Source organism: Anabrus simplex, chromosome 10 (assembly GCF_040414725.1).
Source record: "Anabrus simplex isolate iqAnaSimp1 chromosome 10, ASM4041472v1, whole genome shotgun sequence".
Taxonomy (NCBI): domain Eukaryota; kingdom Metazoa; phylum Arthropoda; class Insecta; order Orthoptera; family Tettigoniidae; genus Anabrus; species Anabrus simplex.
The window spans coordinates 4383433-4403919 of record NC_090274.1 but is presented as its reverse complement, the minus strand read 5'-3'; the positions used below and the strand labels follow the sequence as shown (position 1 = coordinate 4403919).

General features: G+C 37.7%; 1 protein-coding gene and 1 long non-coding RNA gene across 7 annotated transcripts in view; one reads left to right on the top strand and one right to left on the bottom strand.

The window, feature by feature from the left end:
• Nucleotides 1–20487, top strand: part of Ars2 (arsenic resistance protein 2) — a 223893-nt gene that overhangs the window by 158626 nt on the left and 44780 nt on the right. For all 6 annotated transcript variants that reach the window (XM_067155112.2, XM_067155113.2, XM_067155109.2 and 3 more), the window contains 2 exons: nt 8267–8420; nt 18579–18718. In XM_067155112.2, the coding sequence (XP_067011213.1) occupies nt 8267–8420; nt 18579–18718 (294 nt within the window). The remainder of the gene's footprint in view (nt 1–8266; nt 8421–18578; nt 18719–20487) is intronic.
• LOC136882455 (uncharacterized) overlaps nt 14888–20487 on the bottom strand; it is a 100818-nt gene continuing 95218 nt past the window's right edge. Inside the window, exon 4 of the long non-coding RNA XR_010861182.2 lies at nt 14888–15580. This is a non-coding gene — a long non-coding RNA (uncharacterized lncRNA). The remainder of the gene's footprint in view (nt 15581–20487) is intronic.

The window sequence follows — 20487 nt, the reverse complement described above, 5'->3', positions numbered from 1 at the left end:
CATAGAAGCACATATCAAACCCAAAATACCCAAAACAAAACCAATCGAATATGGCTTAAAGAAGAAATTAAATTTATGTATAGGAAAAAACAACACCTCAACATACAAATGTATGAAGCACACCTTAAAGCCTCACATGAGCTACCACACACATACTGGAGCAACTTCCAACAAATAACTAACGAAAAGATAGAAAACATAGCCATACAGAAGCAGAATACCTTAAACAAGAAACTTAACGCACTCAAGGCATCACTAAACCAAACCAACCATACACAGTATAGACAACATATTACTGTTTCTACTGATAACAACCAACATATTTTCCATCCCCCACTCCAAAACCTAACTAACACAACATTCAATGAAAAAGAAACAACTATACTGAGCAAAGGACCAAAACATAACTGGAAAAACAATTCAGTATTTGAAAACATAGCCACTATTATTACTGAAACAGAAGATGCTCTAAACAAAATACCCCAAGAAAAACAAAATGAAATTAGATATGAAATTAAAAAAACACTACCACAATATGTTGATAAGATCACTCAAAAACCTCAGAATCAAGATATCACAAACCAAACACAAATTAAGGTACTCAAAAATAAAATCCAGCAAAATAACCTAATAGTAACAAAGGCAGATAAAGGAAACACTACAGTTATTATGGATAAAGAGGAATATATAACAAAAACAAAAACCTGCTTTCAAGATGAAACTTTTCAAATCAAGACTAAAGATCCTACTAACAGTATCCAGAAAAACTTAAAAATTCTCCTAAAAAACACCAATTTTCTTTTGAACGAACAGGAAACTGCAAAATTAACCACCATGAATCCAGGGATACCTACAGCTAAAGCTTATCCTAAGATCCAGAAAAACAACATTCCCATGAGACCCATAATAAATTATAGACCAAGCCCTATTTATAAATTATCCAAATACATACAAAAATTCCTTAAAAAACATTACGTTTTTCAAGCAAACAAAACCATAAAAAACTCAATAGATTTCTGCAACATTACTAAGAATATAAGAATAGAACACTTCTACAAGCTAGCAACATATGATATAACAAACATGTATCCCAATATACCCACACAAAAAACTATCACTATCATAGAATCCAACCTTTATAACCACAGTAAGCTAAGCAAATTGGAAATAGATGAATTTATTAAACTTTTACAATTTGCTATCAATAACAATTATTTCAAGTTCCATGACACTATCTATCAACAAAAAGGATTACCCATGGGATCACCAATATCAGGCATAATAGCTGATATATATATGGATTACTTAGAACACCAAGAAATTAAAAAAATAGAAAATATCATCTATTGGTGCAGGTTTGTCGATGATGCATTTATAATCATGGACAATAGACATACTAATGAAAACATAATCCTAGAACAACTAAATAGAATAGATCCCCACATTAAATTTACCATGGACACTGAACACAACAATACCATAAACTACTTAGACATATCCATAACCAGACATAACAACCACCTAACATACAATATATATAGAAAACCTACCCACACATCAAATACAATAAAGATAGACTCCACCCACCCACATGCCCATAAAAGAGCTGCATACTATAGTATGATTCATAGAGCATACAACATTCCACTTTCAAAGGAAAATCTAAATAAAGAACTAAACACAATCCATGAAATAGCAAAACAAAACGGATATAAAAGAGAAATGATAAACCGGATCATCAATAAAGTCAAAAACCAACCTAAAACCAAGCTAACCAGAATCACTAAAAATAAAAAAGAATATGCACTGTTTACTTACAACAATAACCATATACATCCCATAACAAATATCTTCAAAAAACAAGGCCTAAAAATAGCATATAAAACGGCACGCAATAACACCAACATACTATACAATTCCAAATCAGTTAATAACATAAATAAATACAATCACTCAGGAGTCTATCGCCTAAAATGCAACGACTGCCGAGCCAGCTATATAGGACTTACCGGTAGAAGTTTTTTAATACGATATAATGAACATGTAAACGCCGTCAAACACAGACATTTCTCAGCTATGGGTCAGCATATTGACGATCAAAAACATAATTTCACGGACATTAAGAACGACATGCAAATCCTTAATATGAACCCAAAAAGTCCCTTGCTCAGTATAATAGAAGAATTTTACATAAATTTAGACAAATACGTGAATCCAAACTCCAACCTAAATGAAAGTATAGACAGAAACAATATTCTTTTTCATGCAGTAATTCCCTTATTAAAAGATTTCTATATCAAAAGAATAAGCAAACAAAAATCGATATGTTCAAATCAACCGCCCCAAAACCCTCTCCCCTCCAACCCCACTCCCATCACTAACACTCCACCCATCCCCCCAAACCTCCCCTCTACCGCCGCTAACTACAATCTCAGAGCTACACGTATCAGATCCCAACAGGCAGCTACAAAGAACGCACGGTTCCAACACTATACGTAAGTAAAACGACATACGATTCACTATTACACTTTCTATCCACAACATTATCACACTATTATTTCTATTTCCAGACACTCCACCTTGTTTTTTACAACATATAAGCTTCCAGGACAAATCAACGTGCACCAAGACGCATAACTTTCAACATATTTGACTAATGCCACCAACTATAAACATCGCGACTACGGAAGAAAACATGCTCCATTAACATTTCTAATATACTCCAACATCTGTAGCTGCCAATAATATCTCCAGATAAATAAATAGCATTACCTGATCTGCAGCGGATCATTATAATACCAATTGTCTTTACATATAATATTTTTTACGGATCCATTTTGTTGGAACACTATATATACAAACCTCATTTATTTCAAATCAGTGTACATGTTGTACCGCACATAAACAACATCAATGTAATGTATTTTTAACTAGACATGTGTGGCATACATACCACTGTTTTTGACTATATGCCCATTTTAACAACATTTTAATGTCTACATTAGCAAATATTTTTATTCAAATTTTAACTTCATACTAAGTTTCAATCAGAAGTAATGGGCCTTACAAACTGAATTTAGTTTCTAGGATGTATGCAAGTAAGGTGTTGCATTGACACCTCAATCAGAAAAGTTCAAGCCAGTGTTCTGTACTTTCATGTGACTAATCAATAGCCAATTGTGTATATAGTTGAACTTGCCACTGTTGAGTTACACAAACATATGTGTGTTCCATATTATATAACCTAAAAATTGGATGGTAGTAGCAGTAAGGTGATATGTGTCTTCATGAACGATGCACACTAGTCATGCATTAGACATACCAACATTAATGATCAGTCTAAATTAGTCTAAACTTTTACCACTATATGTGATGTTTTTATGAACAATACAATTTTTAATGCATGTCAACTGAGGATGACCCCCTAGGGGTCGAAACTAGTCTTGACTATTTGACTATATTTACCTGCTTAATGTGAAATAAATTTGTATTGATAAGGTGGAGATTTGTATATATATTGTTTTTCTGTAAAGTAATATCCATCAATACGGAAATGAAACTTATAAATAACTGCAGCTATCAAACTCGGGTAAATCGTTTCTCTGTGGTCTCTAATGGGATCTGCAGTTCCTTTGTCACGGCCACCAAATTAGGCAGGTGAGGAAAACTGCGCTGTCGTCAGATATGCGAACGCCGAAGCGACAGATGGTCGAGAGTCGCTTACCTCCAAGCATGGATTGGCAACGCTGATCGTGCAGTGCTGTCTAGCTGAAGCCCATCCGCTCCAGGTCACCTTACCTGGGTCATTTCCTGTCATGCAGCTGTTGAGCTTGCACCGTAAGTGCAGTTAAAGATGGATAGTGAATGTGAATTGATTTGGGCTCAAGTCAAAAGAGAAGTGGCAGAGAGGAACAAGACATTCAAAATAAAGGACGTAGAAAAACTCGCGTCAGAAGTCATCGTCCGTGTGACTGCTGTAGACTGGGAAAAGTGCTTCAATCGCGTGGAAAATCTTCAAGGAGACGATTGGGTCAAGGAAATAATAAGGGACGAAACAATGCAGCCATTCATCATCAGAGTCGACAGATGAGTGATGACAGTGATTAAGAAATCTTAGACTGCCTTTTAGCTAGAAACCGATTCTTAATTCATTGTAAATTAATGTAAACCTATTCTTTAAAGTAGTTCTTTTTCTATATTACTCAGTCCAATATAAATTATTCAAATATTTAAAGTTATAATGTAATAAAACTGATACAGATTAATATGTAATACAAAAGTAGTTACGGTGTCCTGCAGCCTGTGCTGGCGCGCGCGCCTCGAACTGCCTCAGCTAGCGTCATTTACATGATCGCTTTCCAGGCAGTTTTCCAGGAATACTAGAAGACTCACAGAAATGTTTCAGATAAAAAATGTAAGTCAGGCGATTTTTTACATTTTTCCCGCATACAAAATTTTATTGGCTTAAGAAATAAAAAGTTGGCTGCTTACTGAAATTTTCAATACATGATTATACGGATTTAAATTTATTTAGTATTAAAAATAATATAGAAAAAGAACTACTTTAAAGAAAGGTTTACATTAAAAACTTCATTTTTTTTTGTCCGTATTGACTCAAGATTTTACAATGCTTAGTAAAGCTAATATGTGATGTTCTAAATAGACCATTACGATAACGTATTGAATAGGTGGAACCTTTAACTTTACTAAGCATTGTAAAAAAAAAAAAATTTAAATTTACTCGTTCAGGACTTTATTTTTGATAATTATTTAAAGTGGTTTATGTGGGAAATAGTTATACCACTGAAATCAGCAGTCTTCTGAAGCTTGCAGTATAATTTGTTTCGAAACATTGTATGAAGTAACATCAGGAGCTTGAGAGAGAACAACCTGCCTTGCGCTCCAAAATGGTGTGTTCATTTTGAGATTTCTTTGCCAGTTACTACATAACCTTGCCAACAGCGTAATTTCTCTGACCCGCCTAATTTGGTGGCTTTTAGGTTAAGTCAATATTCCACGTTTACAATACCATAAGTTTATTGTCTATTTATTTAAACAACATTAACTATGACGGGACATGTTTCGTCTAACTTGTAGACATCATCAGCCGTAAGATATTTAAGAAAAAACACAAAAAAGACAAGGACAGAACAACACATTAAAATAAATCGGGTTGCCGAACACGTCAACCAAAATAGCGAGTATGTTCCACATTGTTCCAAGTACGAACATTCAAAAGATGTTCATGAACAAAATTAAAATCATACACATGAGACGATACAGTAAAGCTTGTTGTTGAAGTTCTTCTTGAGGGTGCCGTTGACATGCAGCATTCAGGTGCGTCGGCAAAAGCTGATAATGAAGTGCATAATGTTATTTGTAGCAGAAAAAAGACGATCAACGAGCATGTGTAAGGAATCCAGTGAGAAGATGTAAAGAACGTCATATTGGTGCAAGGTTGACATTTCTTATTAAAACTATGTGGAATATCAGATTGTATGACGTACGTAAAAATACAGTGGACGGCCCTAGAATGAGACTAAAGATTATTATAAAAATTGAAAAAATTGACCACATAAATAGAACCAGCTTTTTGGTGGTTAGGCCGTGTGCATTTTGCTGAGTTTCGCCCAGACGTGCCATTTGGGCTCAACAGCTGGATTGGCACGCCCCTCCAGGATTCTGCTTAGCAGTGGCAGACCAAGCGCATGGTCCCACCGTGTTAGCAAAGATTGCTAACCTCACCATGCTAAGCTAATTACTCTTTGAGAAGCGAGAACGCAACTGTGCTACAATCTTCCTTTTTTTTTTATTCTTTCGTTTTTATATCGTAAAATCTTGCTTAATTTCAATTTTTTCAATTTTTATAATAATCTTTATTCTCATTCTAGGGCCGTCCACTGTATTTTTACGTACGTCATACAATCTGATATTCCACATAGTTTTAATAAGAAATGTCAACCTTGCACCAATAAGACGTTCTTTACATCTTCTCACTGGATTCCTTACACGTGTTCGTTGATCGTCCTTTTTCTGCTACAAATAACATTATGCACTTCATTATCCGCTTTTGCCGACGCACCTGAATGCTGCATAACGACACCCTCAAGAAGAACTTTAACAACAAGCTTTACTGTATCGTCTCGTGTATGATTTTAATTTTGTTCATCAACAGCTTTTTAATGTTTGTACTTGGAACAATCTGGAACATACTCGCTATTTTGGTTGACGTGTTCGGCAACCCGATTTATTTCAATGTGTTGTTCTGTCCTTGTCTTTTTTGTGCTTTTTCTTAAATATCTTACGGCCGATGATGTCTACAAGTTAGACGAAACATGTCCCGTTATAGTTAATAATGTTGTTTAAATAAATAGACAATAAACTTATGGTATTGTAGAGGTGGAATATTGACTTAACCTAAAAGTATATGTACGACAATACGGACTTTACGATGAAATTTATTTTATGTAATAATAATTTGGTGACCGCGACAGTAGTTTATTTATAATTGAATGACATACAGTCAAAACCGGTTAGAACGTTTTTGTGGGGACCGAAAAACAAGAACGTCCTAAAGAGGGAATGTACTAAAAAATGAAAAGCAATTACGCTGTTTAATTTAAGGTTAGGTTTGAACGTAAAAACAATTACGATGAAAACAAACATTTGTTTACAGTAATATAATTAATGAAATAAATAATACATTTTAAGAACACCAATAAAGCAAAACATCAAGGAAAAAGTTTCTTGGAGACGCGAACTATCAAAGTATACACGTCGCTTACAATTATATTTGTAATTATCTTAGAAATGTCCAACATCTGGGTATTTGCACACGTTTCATGTGTAGATTAGCGTCTGCATTCTCAATAAACTTTATTTTTCATAATTTGTAAACTGTCTAGCTTTCTTTTTCTCCATAACTGAATGTCCTGTAAAACACTATGCGTGTACGTTGTTACACAATTAACTTCTGTCTCTCTAGTAAAGCTGGTTGGCAGCAGCTCTCCATTCTTCACGTTTCAGTTTGTAGTGGGAGTCGCATCTCGTGTCATCCAATATGTATTCTAATCTTGACCGTCTATTTTTTTAAAAATTTCCTCTAAGGAACAGTCTGTTATTTTTTTCAAGAACCCATGATGTCTAACTATATGGCCTATTAGAAGATCCTGCCGTCTTTTTATTTGTCATAAAACCCCTCTTCATTTGTGGCTGATGCTCCCTGCAGCTCTAGGTCGTCGTGCTAGCGCCGTGAAATCACGTCCTCTACCACATCCTCACCCAGGCCAGTCGTCCCTGGTGCCTCGTGTGTGCAACGTGGTTGGGAACGCTAATTCAAATTTCTTATGGTGGGAATGTTACGAACGTACTAACGAGTGTGGTAAATGTGCTATCCAGGTTTCTTGAACATGTATTTAATAGGGCATGGACTGGAACTTTGGAATAATGACGTAATAACGCGCTAGAGAGGGACGCCTTAACCAATTTAGACTATATTTTGGTATACAACTACATCCACATTACCGAGCAAGTTGGCCGTGAGCTTGCATTCTGGAAGTGAAGGGTTTGAATCCCACAGTCAGCAGCCCTGATGATGCTGGGGCTGTTCCTTAATTAAGGACATAGTTGATACCTTCCCAGTCCTAGTCCTTTCCCATCTTTGCATCGCCGAAAACCTTTGATCTGTCAGTGCCACAGTAAACCGCTAGCAAAGAATTAATTAAAATATCTACAGATTTTTTCATATCACTTGCATGTACAAGATAGTTGTGTATTGATTGTGATTCGGTGATATTATGAATGTTATAATTCCGTGTCCTCGCCTTTGGTAACTGTGAAAATGTCTTGTTCCTCGTTACATCATCTAGGTTTCTTGGTTTTGATCATATCCATTGAGGAGGTTGCTCCTTCTGTGGATTGGTGGCCGAGTGTCGGCCTCGCGATCTCAAGATAGTGGGTTTAGATCCTGCAGAGGTAAGGAGATTTTCGAAAGTCCATTCCACCCTCTATGTCGTACAATGTCGGCATGTAAAAGATCTCGGTTAACATATGCCGGAAAAAAATCATTGAAACTCGGCCGTAAATGGCCATTGTCATATGGTAGGCCTAGAGTGAAACAGCGTTGAAATTGAGGAGCTAGCAGCCAGATTACATCAAATTAAAATGTTGCACACAGTAGCTGAGGGCATACAAATATTATTATGCTAGGATGTATGTGAATTTTTTTGCCACTTTGGTAATATATTTCCTTGACGGAGTGTGTCAGCGAGGTCGAGAAGTTCATTCAGGCGAACACGCAGGAGCTAGCCAAGGATAAGTGGCTGTGTCCACTTTCCGGGAAGAAGTTCAAGGGCCCCGAGTTTGTGAGGAAGCACATCTTCAACAAGCATGCGGAGAAAGTAGAAGAAGTCAAGAAGGAGGTAAGTTATCGGATCTGAAAGAGGCTGCATGGCTAGTTAAATGTGGAGGACTGTGGACACGCTTAGTTAATTCACAGAGCTTTGTACAAAGGGCACTAGGAAAGTTTTACAATGTGAGAATGAACACTTTAGACCTTTTTCAAAATAATTTCCACCACACTCAATACACTTCTCCATACGTCGAAACCAGTCACTGAACCAACTCTGCCACTTTTCTTCAGTTACTTTTTCACACTCTTGATCCCATGCTGCCAGAAGCTCCTCATCGGATGCAAAACGCCGCCCTTTCAGCTTCATCTTCACTTCTGGGAAGAGTGCGAAGTCACATGGGGCAAGATCAGGACTGTATGGAGGGTGATTAAGCACAGTCAACCCTCATCTGGCAAGAAAATCCATTGTTACATTAGCACGATGTGCAGGAGCATTGTTGTGATGCAAGAGCCAAGTGTTGAGCCGTGACCTTGGACGGAGCTTCTGATAGCCTGGGTGGCCTGAGTCAGGCAAGTCTCACTGTACCACTTCGCAGTAACTGACCTTTGTGTTTCTAGCACAACCTGAGTCAGGATGCCCCATTTAGTAAAGAATGCTGCTGCAATCACCCTTTTCTTCACTGACCTTGACTTTCACACAGTCACAGGAGTACCCTCACCTTCAAACACCCACACCTTGTTCAGGGATTTTGTTGGGACATCGTAATAATAAAGCCAAGTTTCGTCACCTCTAACGATGCTATTGACGTTACGCTAAGTCCCATTTTCAAACTGTTTTAGCATTTTTCGGCACCATTTCACTCGATGTGCCCTTTGTTCCTCTGAAAGTGAAAGGGGCACCCAAAGGGATGTGAAGGGTCTCTTCTACCTACCGATATGTCAACTGCCTCTCTTGCTGCAACATTTTCCTCACAGCTTCAATGTTTTCCTCAGTCACTGATTTAGATGGTCGCCCTGAACGAGGATCGTCTTCAACCCCAAAATTTTCCCTCTGGAACCTTTTGTACCAGCGGAAAATTGTTGTCTGATGTGGACAGTCTTTCCCCAGCACAGGAGTCATTTCCTCCAGGCACTGGTTAACAGTTAATCCACGAGCAAATGTGTAGCGGATAATTGCACGATATTCACCTTTAGACCAAACCCACTGCTTGGTAACAACTGGTATGAAGGTCGCACCTTACTGTCTCCTAGACCGGTTTTCATCCCTCACCATAACAGGGGTGTCCAGCCAACTGTTTTTGCGTATTGCAAAACTTTCCTAGTGGCTTTGTAGATCCAACGACAGCCTTAAACCCTTTCCTTTTCCTGTAAAAATATGTTATGGAAAAGAAAAAAAGAGAAAATTTTATTTCTGGCAAAGACGTGAAATGATACCAACACAGTCGTTTGTTGAGCAAGTTTTACATTATCTGACACAAACGAATTGCAAAATAAAATATTTTAAATGGCTTCTAATTAATTGTTCTGGAGGGAATACCAAATACAAATTATACTGACAGTGTTAAATTATACACCGTGCTTCGTTGGTCGATGGACATCACACTCCTGCATCATGGAAGAAAAAAAAAAAAAATGGTCCGCCAGCAAATGGGCATGCACCCGTTACTGAGAAGGCAAAGGAAAAATGCCTCCAATGATATTGTCATGTCCTGCGTGCTGCAGTGGGAACAGTTTGCCAACTTCACCCACACCCTTGAAATTAATGGGCAACGACAACACGGATGCCCAAAGCAGCGCTGGCATGACACAGTGAATGCTGGTATAAAGACTCTGGACTTAAGACCACATGATACCCAAGGCCGTGTAAAATGGCGATCCAAGATTAGAACAGCGGACCCTGCACCAGCAGGAAAACACTAGCATACCTGCCAACCCTTCCGATTTACCCGGAAACTTTCCGGTTTTTAACCCGTCTTCCAATTTTCCGATTTATTTTTACTTCTCCCTATGTTTGACCAATATAACTTCTAGTACGGCCAATACTCTTCCCCTAGGATAAATTCTTATGTGCTTGTGTAATTTACGAAACCTCATTTTCAAGTGTATTATTTGATGCTTTATTTCGTGAGTGTTTCGTTCGGCGCCTTCGTGTGTCATCTTTCCCGCTCACCACAGCAGCGTGTGCGTTTTATACAGCTGGGGCGGGTGCGGCAATCGTCCTGCAAGCAGGACAGGCTCGCGCGCGCTAGCGACTCAGTTAACCGGGACAGCAGAATGAGTTTTATTGTTCGCGCGCTGTTAACTTCCTTTCTGTGTGCAGTTTCGTCGGAGTTGTAGGCCATGTGTTTTTTCTTGCATTTCTATGCTTACGTCCACTGCCAAAGTCGTATGTTAATAACACTGGGCAACATCATTTTCGGGCTTTACATGAAAATGGGTGTATTTAGATCACTTTTTAGAGCTGTTTACAAATTTGGTATCAGATTTCCTGTAACACCCACAGTTTTTGTGTAATTGCGTAATTTTCCTTTTTTAAATTCGCGCGTAACAATGTGCACTGATCGATAAAATATGTTCATTAGAGTAATCGAAAACGATCAATTGCGGTAAAATCGATAGTCTGATGTCTATGTTTCCAGAGGAACACTGCAATTGGTTTAGTTTCGTTTGGAAACGTGCTCTAAATAGCTATTTAATACATATTACAAGTGTAAATCAGTCTACAAATGACGATTTCCTCAAGACGACAGTGTGTAAACAATCCCAACTCCTTTTGTTTCATTTGCGGTTCATTGACTTTGAAATCGAGAAGAGAGAACATAAACTCGTCCGTAAAGAAAGCTTACCTGGCATATTTCGGTGTCGAGTTAGGCGACCAAGATAAAAGGTTTGCGCCGCACAGTGAGTGTTATACGTGTGTTACGGGATTAAGAAAGTGGACTCACGGGAAGCAGAATTCGTTACCTTTTGGGGTGTGGAGAGAGCAAACAAATCACACCAATGATTGTTATTTTTGTATGGTAAAAGTTGAAGACCATAACAAGAAAAGTATTGAAAGCATTGCATATCAAAACCTGAAATCAGCAATCAGACCTGTACCACATGGACCTGACATTCCTGTGCGTAACCCACCAGCAACCCTGCAATCATCATCGTCTGGTTCTAGAGACAGCGATGAAATCTTGATAACCACAGAAGAGCTACAACCAGAGTTGTTTACTCAATGTGAACTAAATGACTTGGTAAGAGATCTGGGTCTCTCAAAGGAGTTGTCACAAATGCTGGGTTCTCGTTTAAAGGAGAAAAGACTGTTAGCTCCAGGCACAACATTTTCCTGGTACCGAACATGAGAAGAAAATTTCGTGAGTACTTCACTGAAGAGGGTCCTCTTGTTTACTGTAAGAACATTGAGGGAGTAGTATCCAAGTACGGAATTACACACAACAAGAATGAATGGAGGTTATTTATCGATGGAACCGTAAACAATATCAAAGCTGTACTCTTACACATCACCAATAAGTATGGTTCGATACCTGTAGCGTATTCCTACGTCTTGAAGGAAAACTATGAAACCCTTGCAATTAAGTATTCAGAGCACGAATGGATTGTATGTGGTGATCTAAAAGTTATAGGAATGCTTCTTGGACAACAGTCAGGTTACACAAAGTATCCATGTTCCCTCTGCCTGTGGGACAGCCGTAGACGTGATGCACACTGGGTTAGAAAGGAATGGCCATCTAGAACAGCACTGGATCCAGAAGACAAGAATATAATAAGATCATGTTTGATGAAACGAGAAAAAAATCATCTGCCACCTCTCCATATTAAACTACGGATCATGAAAGAGTTCGCAAAGGCACTGAATAAAGATGGTGACTGTTTTAAGAACATCTGTCAGAAATTCTCCTTCCTGTTTCATGCGAAACTAAAAGAAGGAATCTTTGTGGGACCACAGATACAGAGCCGTACGACAGATGAACAATTTGAGGCGTTGATGACCTTTGAAGAAAGATTGGCTTGGATAGGTTTCAAGAATGTGATAAACGTTTTTTGGGGAACAGGAAGCACCCGGATTACAAGAAAATCGTAGAAGATATGTTGATGGCTATGGCAAATTTAGGTTGTAATATGAGTATCAAGCTACATTTCCTTCATAGTCACCTCGACTTTTTCCCTGAAAACTTAGGAGATTTTAGTGAAGAACATGGGGAGCGGTTCCACCAGGACATGAAAGAGATAGAAACACGTTCGTTATCAGGGCAGGTGGAATGCTGTGATGTTAGCTGACTATTGCTGGTCTATGAAGAGGGACAATCCAGAGTTGCAACACGTCAGATGATCACGAAGATCACACTTCTGCAGCAAAAGGAAGAGAGTTTAAGTCATGAAAAAAGTATCCTGGACTTGCCATTTGTAGAATTTAATTTTATCTGTTCACAAAGAAGGTAAATAATAAATTGTTTTCTGGATTCTTTTTATTTTAAGTTAGTTATAGTTACATTACTGGTGTTTAATTCTCAAAATTCGCTTTAAGTGATATTATAGATTAAGTAAATACTTAATTTGAAATTCTGTAACATCCTTACGTAATTCATAAAATTTGATTTCAGATTCATAAACAGGAGGCAAAACTACATTACAATCACCCATCAAAACTAAAAGCCTTCAAAAAAATTTCATTTTGTAACTCAGTGTAATGTATTGTTTTGTATGTGAGTTTCGCGTATTTAAGTGCATAATTTTAATGAGTTGAATGTTTTTAAGGGGTTTGTGTTGGTGACAGTTTCAGGTATTTAATTCTCGTTATGGCCAGAAAAAATATAACAAACGTTATCTCCAAGCGTTCAGAGATACCTGTAAATTTCCATTCATTTTCCCGTCTGATAAGGGAAACTACCGTATTTTCTTGCGTATTGAACGCCCTGGCATAATTTACGCATCCCAATATTTTTGGTTCCAAAGTGGGGAGAAAGAAATTTCACGTACTTGACACTCCCACAACTTTGAACATCCATCACGCAGCTCCGGATGCGTTTCGAAATAAAGATGTCGACTAGGTACTCAAGTAGCAGGCTTCCTATTGCCCCCTTCATGCCGGGCTCAGCTCGGCCGGTGAGCGAGGATCTCACAGGGTAGATCGTTCGCTTATCGGCTGCGCGAAATATTTTAGGTGCAGGGATAGATGAAGAACTAGTGGCAAATGAAAGAAAGGCTAAATAGGGTTTATACATTTATTAAAACTACTGCCCTTTAAATTTAACAAAAAATTTACAAAATGTAGGAAATCTTGAGTAAAGTTTCTTTCATTATGACGTTACTAACATGGACACAAATTCAATTAAATGATAAATAATAATTGTTTTGATATTATTTCCTTCAATAATAATTGAATTATTTGAAAATTAAAATTTATCCTTTCAATGGATTTCATTAGAATTGTATTGGAAAATGATCATTTTCTCTCCATTATAAAAATTAAAATAAAATTTTCCTTCCATAAATTTGATCATATAGTCTTCCTTAGACTAAACTTATTAATCAACTCATTTACATAATTATTTAGTGACTCATTCTCACATAATAATTTTACATTTGACCCCATGTCAACCTACATTTCACTCGTTATCTCGTAGTAATGGGTTATATTACATTTACAATTTCCATTTGTTGAATTCAATCCACTGATATGGCCTTTACTTATATGATCTCATTCACTAATTAAGACCCTATTCCTCCTTAAAGACTAATAAAATTCATTAACGATTCATATTCTGTTAATCAGTAAACTAATGAAGTCGGCGTAAAATCAGCCAAAAATCACGCGAATAGCGAAGAGCATCATCACAAATATGGACACTAAAAATCACACTAGGCAAAATATAGACAAATCACACACACTACATTCACACAAAGGTACACGGGGAAATTATAGACATATTTACGCGAATGCCAGCCTTTGATTATTAATTTTCAAGTTTACTCAGAGTCAGGAAATATCATTACGATGACAATATCATGAAAATTCCTCTCGTCAACTTGAGATCTGATGGAGCTTAGATTGTCACTTCACTGAGGAATCTGATCATACAACGATGTTCATGGGAGTATTACGAATAGAAATCATCCAAAATTATCGGTTAAGAATGCCTATAACACAAGTCAAAATCAACAATACGCGCACGCGGTTCATGAGCTATCGTATTTATTTTTATTCTCCTACCGTAATTATAACTCTCAATTAATCTGCGCTCACACTGAAGAAGTTGTCAAATAACACATTTTCTTCTCAAATTGACTTAACAATGGATGAACAAATTATCCTCTAAAATTATAATGTCCATCCACAAGTCAATTAATTATAATAGCACAGCAAAATATACAAGTGTATCTTTCGGCTACTGCCATCTTCCAGGCCTATATTTAAACAAATTGAGCACATCTTAATCTTGTTCAATAATAATTATCATTATGCTCATGACCTTAGAAATTCCTTTAACATTATTATTATTATTATTATTATTATTATTATTATTATTATTATTATTATTCCTGGCCACGCAAGATCACACATGCGGAAGCTACTGTATGATAAGATCTAGATGACTCTAGCGCACTCAAATTCAACAACATGTCGTACAATTGAAGAATGAAATTTCACGTAATGAAATTTACGAAATTACTGTCCCATTTGATTTTAATTCAAATGTAAAATCATTTAAACCATTCTAATTTAACGTTGGGGTCAAGTTAAATTTATCTCACCTGCCACAACGAACTCGGGACAGTTGAAATGTCTCTCGATGACATTCACTCCAAAACAAACTAACAGATTCCAAACACACATACAACATCACAAACTACCGTCACCAAAGAAAGAAGAAATAGAAATTTCTAACTATGACTAACTAATAGAAATTATTAAACAAATAAGTAGAGGCTATATCATTACAACTTTACATTTACAGAAAGAAAGAAAGAAGAATAACAATGTTTAAATATTACTTCAGTGACTGTCGATGGTTGAAGTAGGCTGATGACCTAGTGCATTACCACATCTTGTCCCATCGAATCTGGTCTCGTCCGCGTCTGAGGTGCCTCACATGTTACTCGTTCATTGAGGACATATTAGCGCGCAGGAAACGACAGCATTCTTGTTGTAGAAGGACTGGCATCCTGACTTGCGCTCGAACCAACAGTCTCCTCTGTAGAAGTTCCTCGTGAGAGCTGAAACTAATAAAAAAGTCTTAGACAAGTCCAGGACACACACCGATGATTTATGAGATGGATGGAATGACTTAACTTTTATTTTCTCCCTTTAACTGTAGGCAAAATTTCAAGAATGTCGGAACTGCTATCTGTTATGCGTTGGAGGCTCTAAATGAAATGAAGTTCTCCAGTGAAGCAAAGTACGTCTTGTCTCGTCCGCAGCTATAGTCAGAATAATCCCCCAGTCGTTGATTTCAGAGGTAGAATCCCAGGGTAAAATTTCCTTAGGAAATACCATAATTTCGTCTTCTTAAGATAAAGGTGTGTCCTTTAATTGCATTTGATTGGTTATCTCCTTACATTTTCACGAAGATTATCATCTGATTGGCTGCCATAGTTCCACGTCACATAACCTTGCCAGAATCGATCGGCTGAAAGACACATATTTCGCCTGGCCACATGGTACGCACGGCTGGTTGGAGGTCGGTCGGCTAACCGTATTTCCGCTTGTCTCCCTTGCTCGCTGTCAGCTGGAATTCCCGTCCACCTGGCGACTAGCTCTCACCGACACAAAGTGATGAAATTCACTTCCTGGCATACGAAATAATGTTCCAACTTAATGCAGGAATGAAATATTCTCCCTTAATAAAATTTTTACCATTTTTAAAGGGGACGCTATTATGAAAGCGGGCATTCCAAATACAGGGCAACGTGCTGTTATTAGACGGCAGGAAATTCCACTGCTCTAGTTTTAAGAGTGTTTCTGGTATGGGACATTCTGTTTGTTAGTGTACAGTATTCGAGTAATACTGCATCATACAAGCTCACGGTGATCAGTTACACCGAAACTCACGGGAATAGGGCAGCGGGCAGCAAGTATTCGGTGTCCAAATGAAACGTGCGCTACCGTGGTAACAGAAGTAAACTTCAAGCGGCCAACAAGTCCCGCAAAGCATTTCGCAGACCAAAAAGCGGCAAGTTTCTGCAAGTAGAGGAGGATCTGCTTAAATATATGATTTTGTTAAGCAACGTTGGATAAGCCGTTTCTCATGAAATGCTGTATTTTAAAGAATGGGAAATAGCCACTGCACATGGAATCAGTGTCTCGGATTTGAAGGTTAGCCGAGGCTTGATTCATTTTATGAAGAGAAATGGACTTTCTCTTTGACAAAGAACATCATCATGCCAAGAAATGATGAATGATTTAAACCATTTTCATCGCTTTGTGATCAAGAAGCGTAAAGTGAAGGAATATTTGATCTCCCTTACAGGAATCGCAGGTCAGACACCAATCAGTTTCCATATGCCACAAACTCGAACAATCGATAAGAAAGGAGCAAACATGTACAGTACAGTGTTATCGTACGCGCTACCGGAAGCATAAAACGACGATGTACTGCAGTGCTTGCTGTAACAGCTGATAGCAGAAAGCTTGCACCTTACATTGTTCTAAAACAAAATTTCCGTGAGTGATCCACGTTCGTATTCAAGAAGGAGGGTGGATGGACACGTCACTCGTACAAGATTGGATACGAACGGTTTGGAGTAATGTATCGGGGCCCCTCCTTCGATGCCCGGCCCTTCTTGTGTTGGGCAGTTTTTTTGCTGGTATGTCATTCTCATGACAATACATGAATTGCACTTTATTAGTTCATGTTTATTTCACCTCAAGACGTATTGTCAGCTCGTAATGGGAAGAATATTTTCCAGTGCCGGTACTTCATACCCACGTGTCTAACTTACCTGTACCCTATTTGACTTTTCAGAAAAAATCTCACACCGGAATTTTATGCCAAATGACTATAACCGCAAACAAGTTGAACCAATTGTGTTTATAATTGTTTGATGTATCTTTTAAATTTAAATAAACTGTAAATATCTGAATTCCTTGAATAATTTACGCATCCAAAGTTTTCACCTGTAATTTTCGTCAAAGGTGCATCAATTACGAGAGAAAATACGGTATTATGCGTTTTGTTGCGTGTGTTGGTGAGACATAAATATTATTATTCGCATAAGTATCATAAATGAGATTGATTAGGTACATTTTCTTGTAACCATTTTTATGTTTTCTCAGTTTAAGGTTTTAAATTTAATGGTCAATTCGCATTGTAAATGTAGATATGTATGACTTTTATTCTGACCTTTTCTTTCACCTAGACCATAGTGGAATATATGTGATGAAAACCAAGAAATAAAAGATCTTCCTATTTTTGGTTCCTAAAAGTTGGCTGGTATGCACTAGGATCAGGAGGAGGAAGGAGAAGAAGAAGAAGAAGAAGAAGAAGAATTTTGAATATAATTGGAGAAATTGTCAGATGTTCTATTTAATCTGTCTCAAGCAGTTCAATCTGTGCATCAAATTTTAAAATGGTTCTTTTCCTTGGTGAGGCATAAGTAAAAATTACACGTAAAGTTCTGGCTCTACTTTTGCATCGACAAATTTCAGGCGTGGCATGCTACAGCATCGGACACCCACACTGCGATTTTCTACAGCTTGCTGCTACTCATTAGAAGGTGATATCACACACACCATTGCCATTCTTATCCAGAATTGCTAAGGGACCATTTGCTATGTTATCACGTTTGTACTTATGTGGTTTTGTTCCTTGGATTTTGTCTTCAATCAACTTTTGAAGGCCTTCTTTCTGCCGTTGCATGTCCAAAGTAGCATACAATTAGCTCAGTGATTTTGAACGACAGACCAAGTTTTATCTGACATTAGTTCGGAATTTTCTTGCTTGTGCAATGAGCTGTCCAAGGCATTTTCAGCATTGTCGTGCAGCACCTCATTTTAAAGCCTTCATTTCATGCATGATAGCATTGTAGGATGGCCCGTATCTGCCCACTTAAATAGTTTCTTGTAAAAAAAGTGTTATTTTTAATATCCCCTTGTAGAATAAGAAGAAATCTGATCAAAGATATTAATGGAAGAGATAAAATATGAAACATTTTTATTGAATTTAAGACTAGAAACACCTTCATAGAATTAATTAGGCGTGTTGTACAATCTTCTTTGCAGGTGGAGTATTTCAACAATTACCTCAGGGATCCCAAGAGGCCACAGCTGCCAGAACATCCTGGCAACCGGTCGTCGCGAAAGGACTCTTCTTCTGCGGGCAGAGAAGAAGGCTTTCCAGCACCAGCACCGTATGTGCCGCAGTGAGTTTGCTTGCTCGTTGACAAGATCTCCTCACTGTGGTGTCAATCACCAACATCCTTTTTTACCTGTGTTAAATCTAGAAACTACAGTAGAAGTCCGCTGTAGCGATTACGGCATATAACGAGAACCCCGTTGTAACGCCAGTTTATTGCTGTCCCTTCATAATTTCTATATTAAACTGTGTATTATGCTCCGGTTACAGCAAGAGCCTTATCACTGACGCATCCGTTATTACGAGCGCTTAAGTGTGCACGATTTTTCCTGTTACAGATATTTCTGTGGCTTGGTTCTAAAAGGGCCAATGTCAAAAAACCTGTTTTTGAGCTATGAGCATTTGAAGTTTTGCTAATAGTTTTTTTTTTTCAACAACTAACTTTAAATAACTTTATACTTTCTTTGTGGAAGTCACCTTATTAAACGCTAATGTTTTCTATCGTATTCTTTAAAAATTGCCAGGTCTCTAATTTTTATTGGTAATCTAACATTATTGGCAAGGGCTTATTTAATTAAACGTTAACTGTTCGTTTAGTACTTAACAGAGACATTGGCCCTTTTAAATGTGTCCGATAACTGTTGTTAACTCGTTAAAAATAAAGGCTGACTAAACGATCGCTTAATTTTAATGCTAAATACTGCTATTAAATGAGAATGGGATACACCTCGAGATATGGTAGAGTGCATAATTTATTTCAGAGGTTAGTTTATATTTTCTTGCATCTCGTTAAATGGCGAGAAGGTTATAATTTCTCTATTGGCGCTTGAAACATGTTTTCATCATACTTATAGTACGGTTAAGTTAGGATAGGTGACGCTGTTTGAATAACAAAACTGAAACTTTGCCTCAAAATGCGATCAGTCATCTTTGGTACGGTATAGTTTTCTCACTACGTGCATTTGCAAGCTCTTTCGTCGAAATTTGAATGCGATGTTGGAGTCGATTAGTAATACCTATCGACTGCAGTAATCTAAAGAAAATTCAAAATGAAAGAGGATAACACGTTTTCGTAATAAATGCGTAAATAACGTGGCCGATAGAAGTTGTTAACTCATTAAAAATAAAGGCCGAAGTAAGAATGTGATACATCTCAAGATATGGCAGAGTACATCACGGATTTCAGATGATAGTTCATATTTTCTCGCGTCTAGTTACATTTCGGAAAGGCTATTCACATGTAAATTTTTAATACCAATATAAATGGTCCGTTATTGGACATTATAAATTTTCCAGCTAACTCATTCCCATGTGCCAGGCTGGACTCATCAGTTGGCACCTAGCACACCTACCAAGACGCATGGCTAGTGCATACCATGGAGGCCACTGCGTAGGCCAACTGCAACCACCGGCAGTGTCAATGCACTATGACACTTTGTCTCATTACATCATCATCGCATGTAAATTTTTAGCGAGGAGCTCTACATGCGTTTCAAATATGTTTTCATGATACATGTACGGTTAGGTTAGGCGACACCGTTTGGAGAAGAAATCTGAAATGTTTGCCGCAGAAGCCTCTGAGTGATGCTGTATTTCTCAGAATTCAAGAAGTTTTTTTCTCAGAATTTCGTGCAAAAAATTAAGGGTTGTCTTGCATTACTGGTCTAACAGTAACAAATACCACTGGCAACTACTGCAGTAAACACGCTGCTGCTTTTCACCCCTGCACGCTCATGTACACACAAAACTCGTCGACAACAAATGACCGCCTGTTTATTATGCATCGCTAGCCGCGACAACCGGTTGTACAGTGCCCCTGGTCACGTCACTGGATTT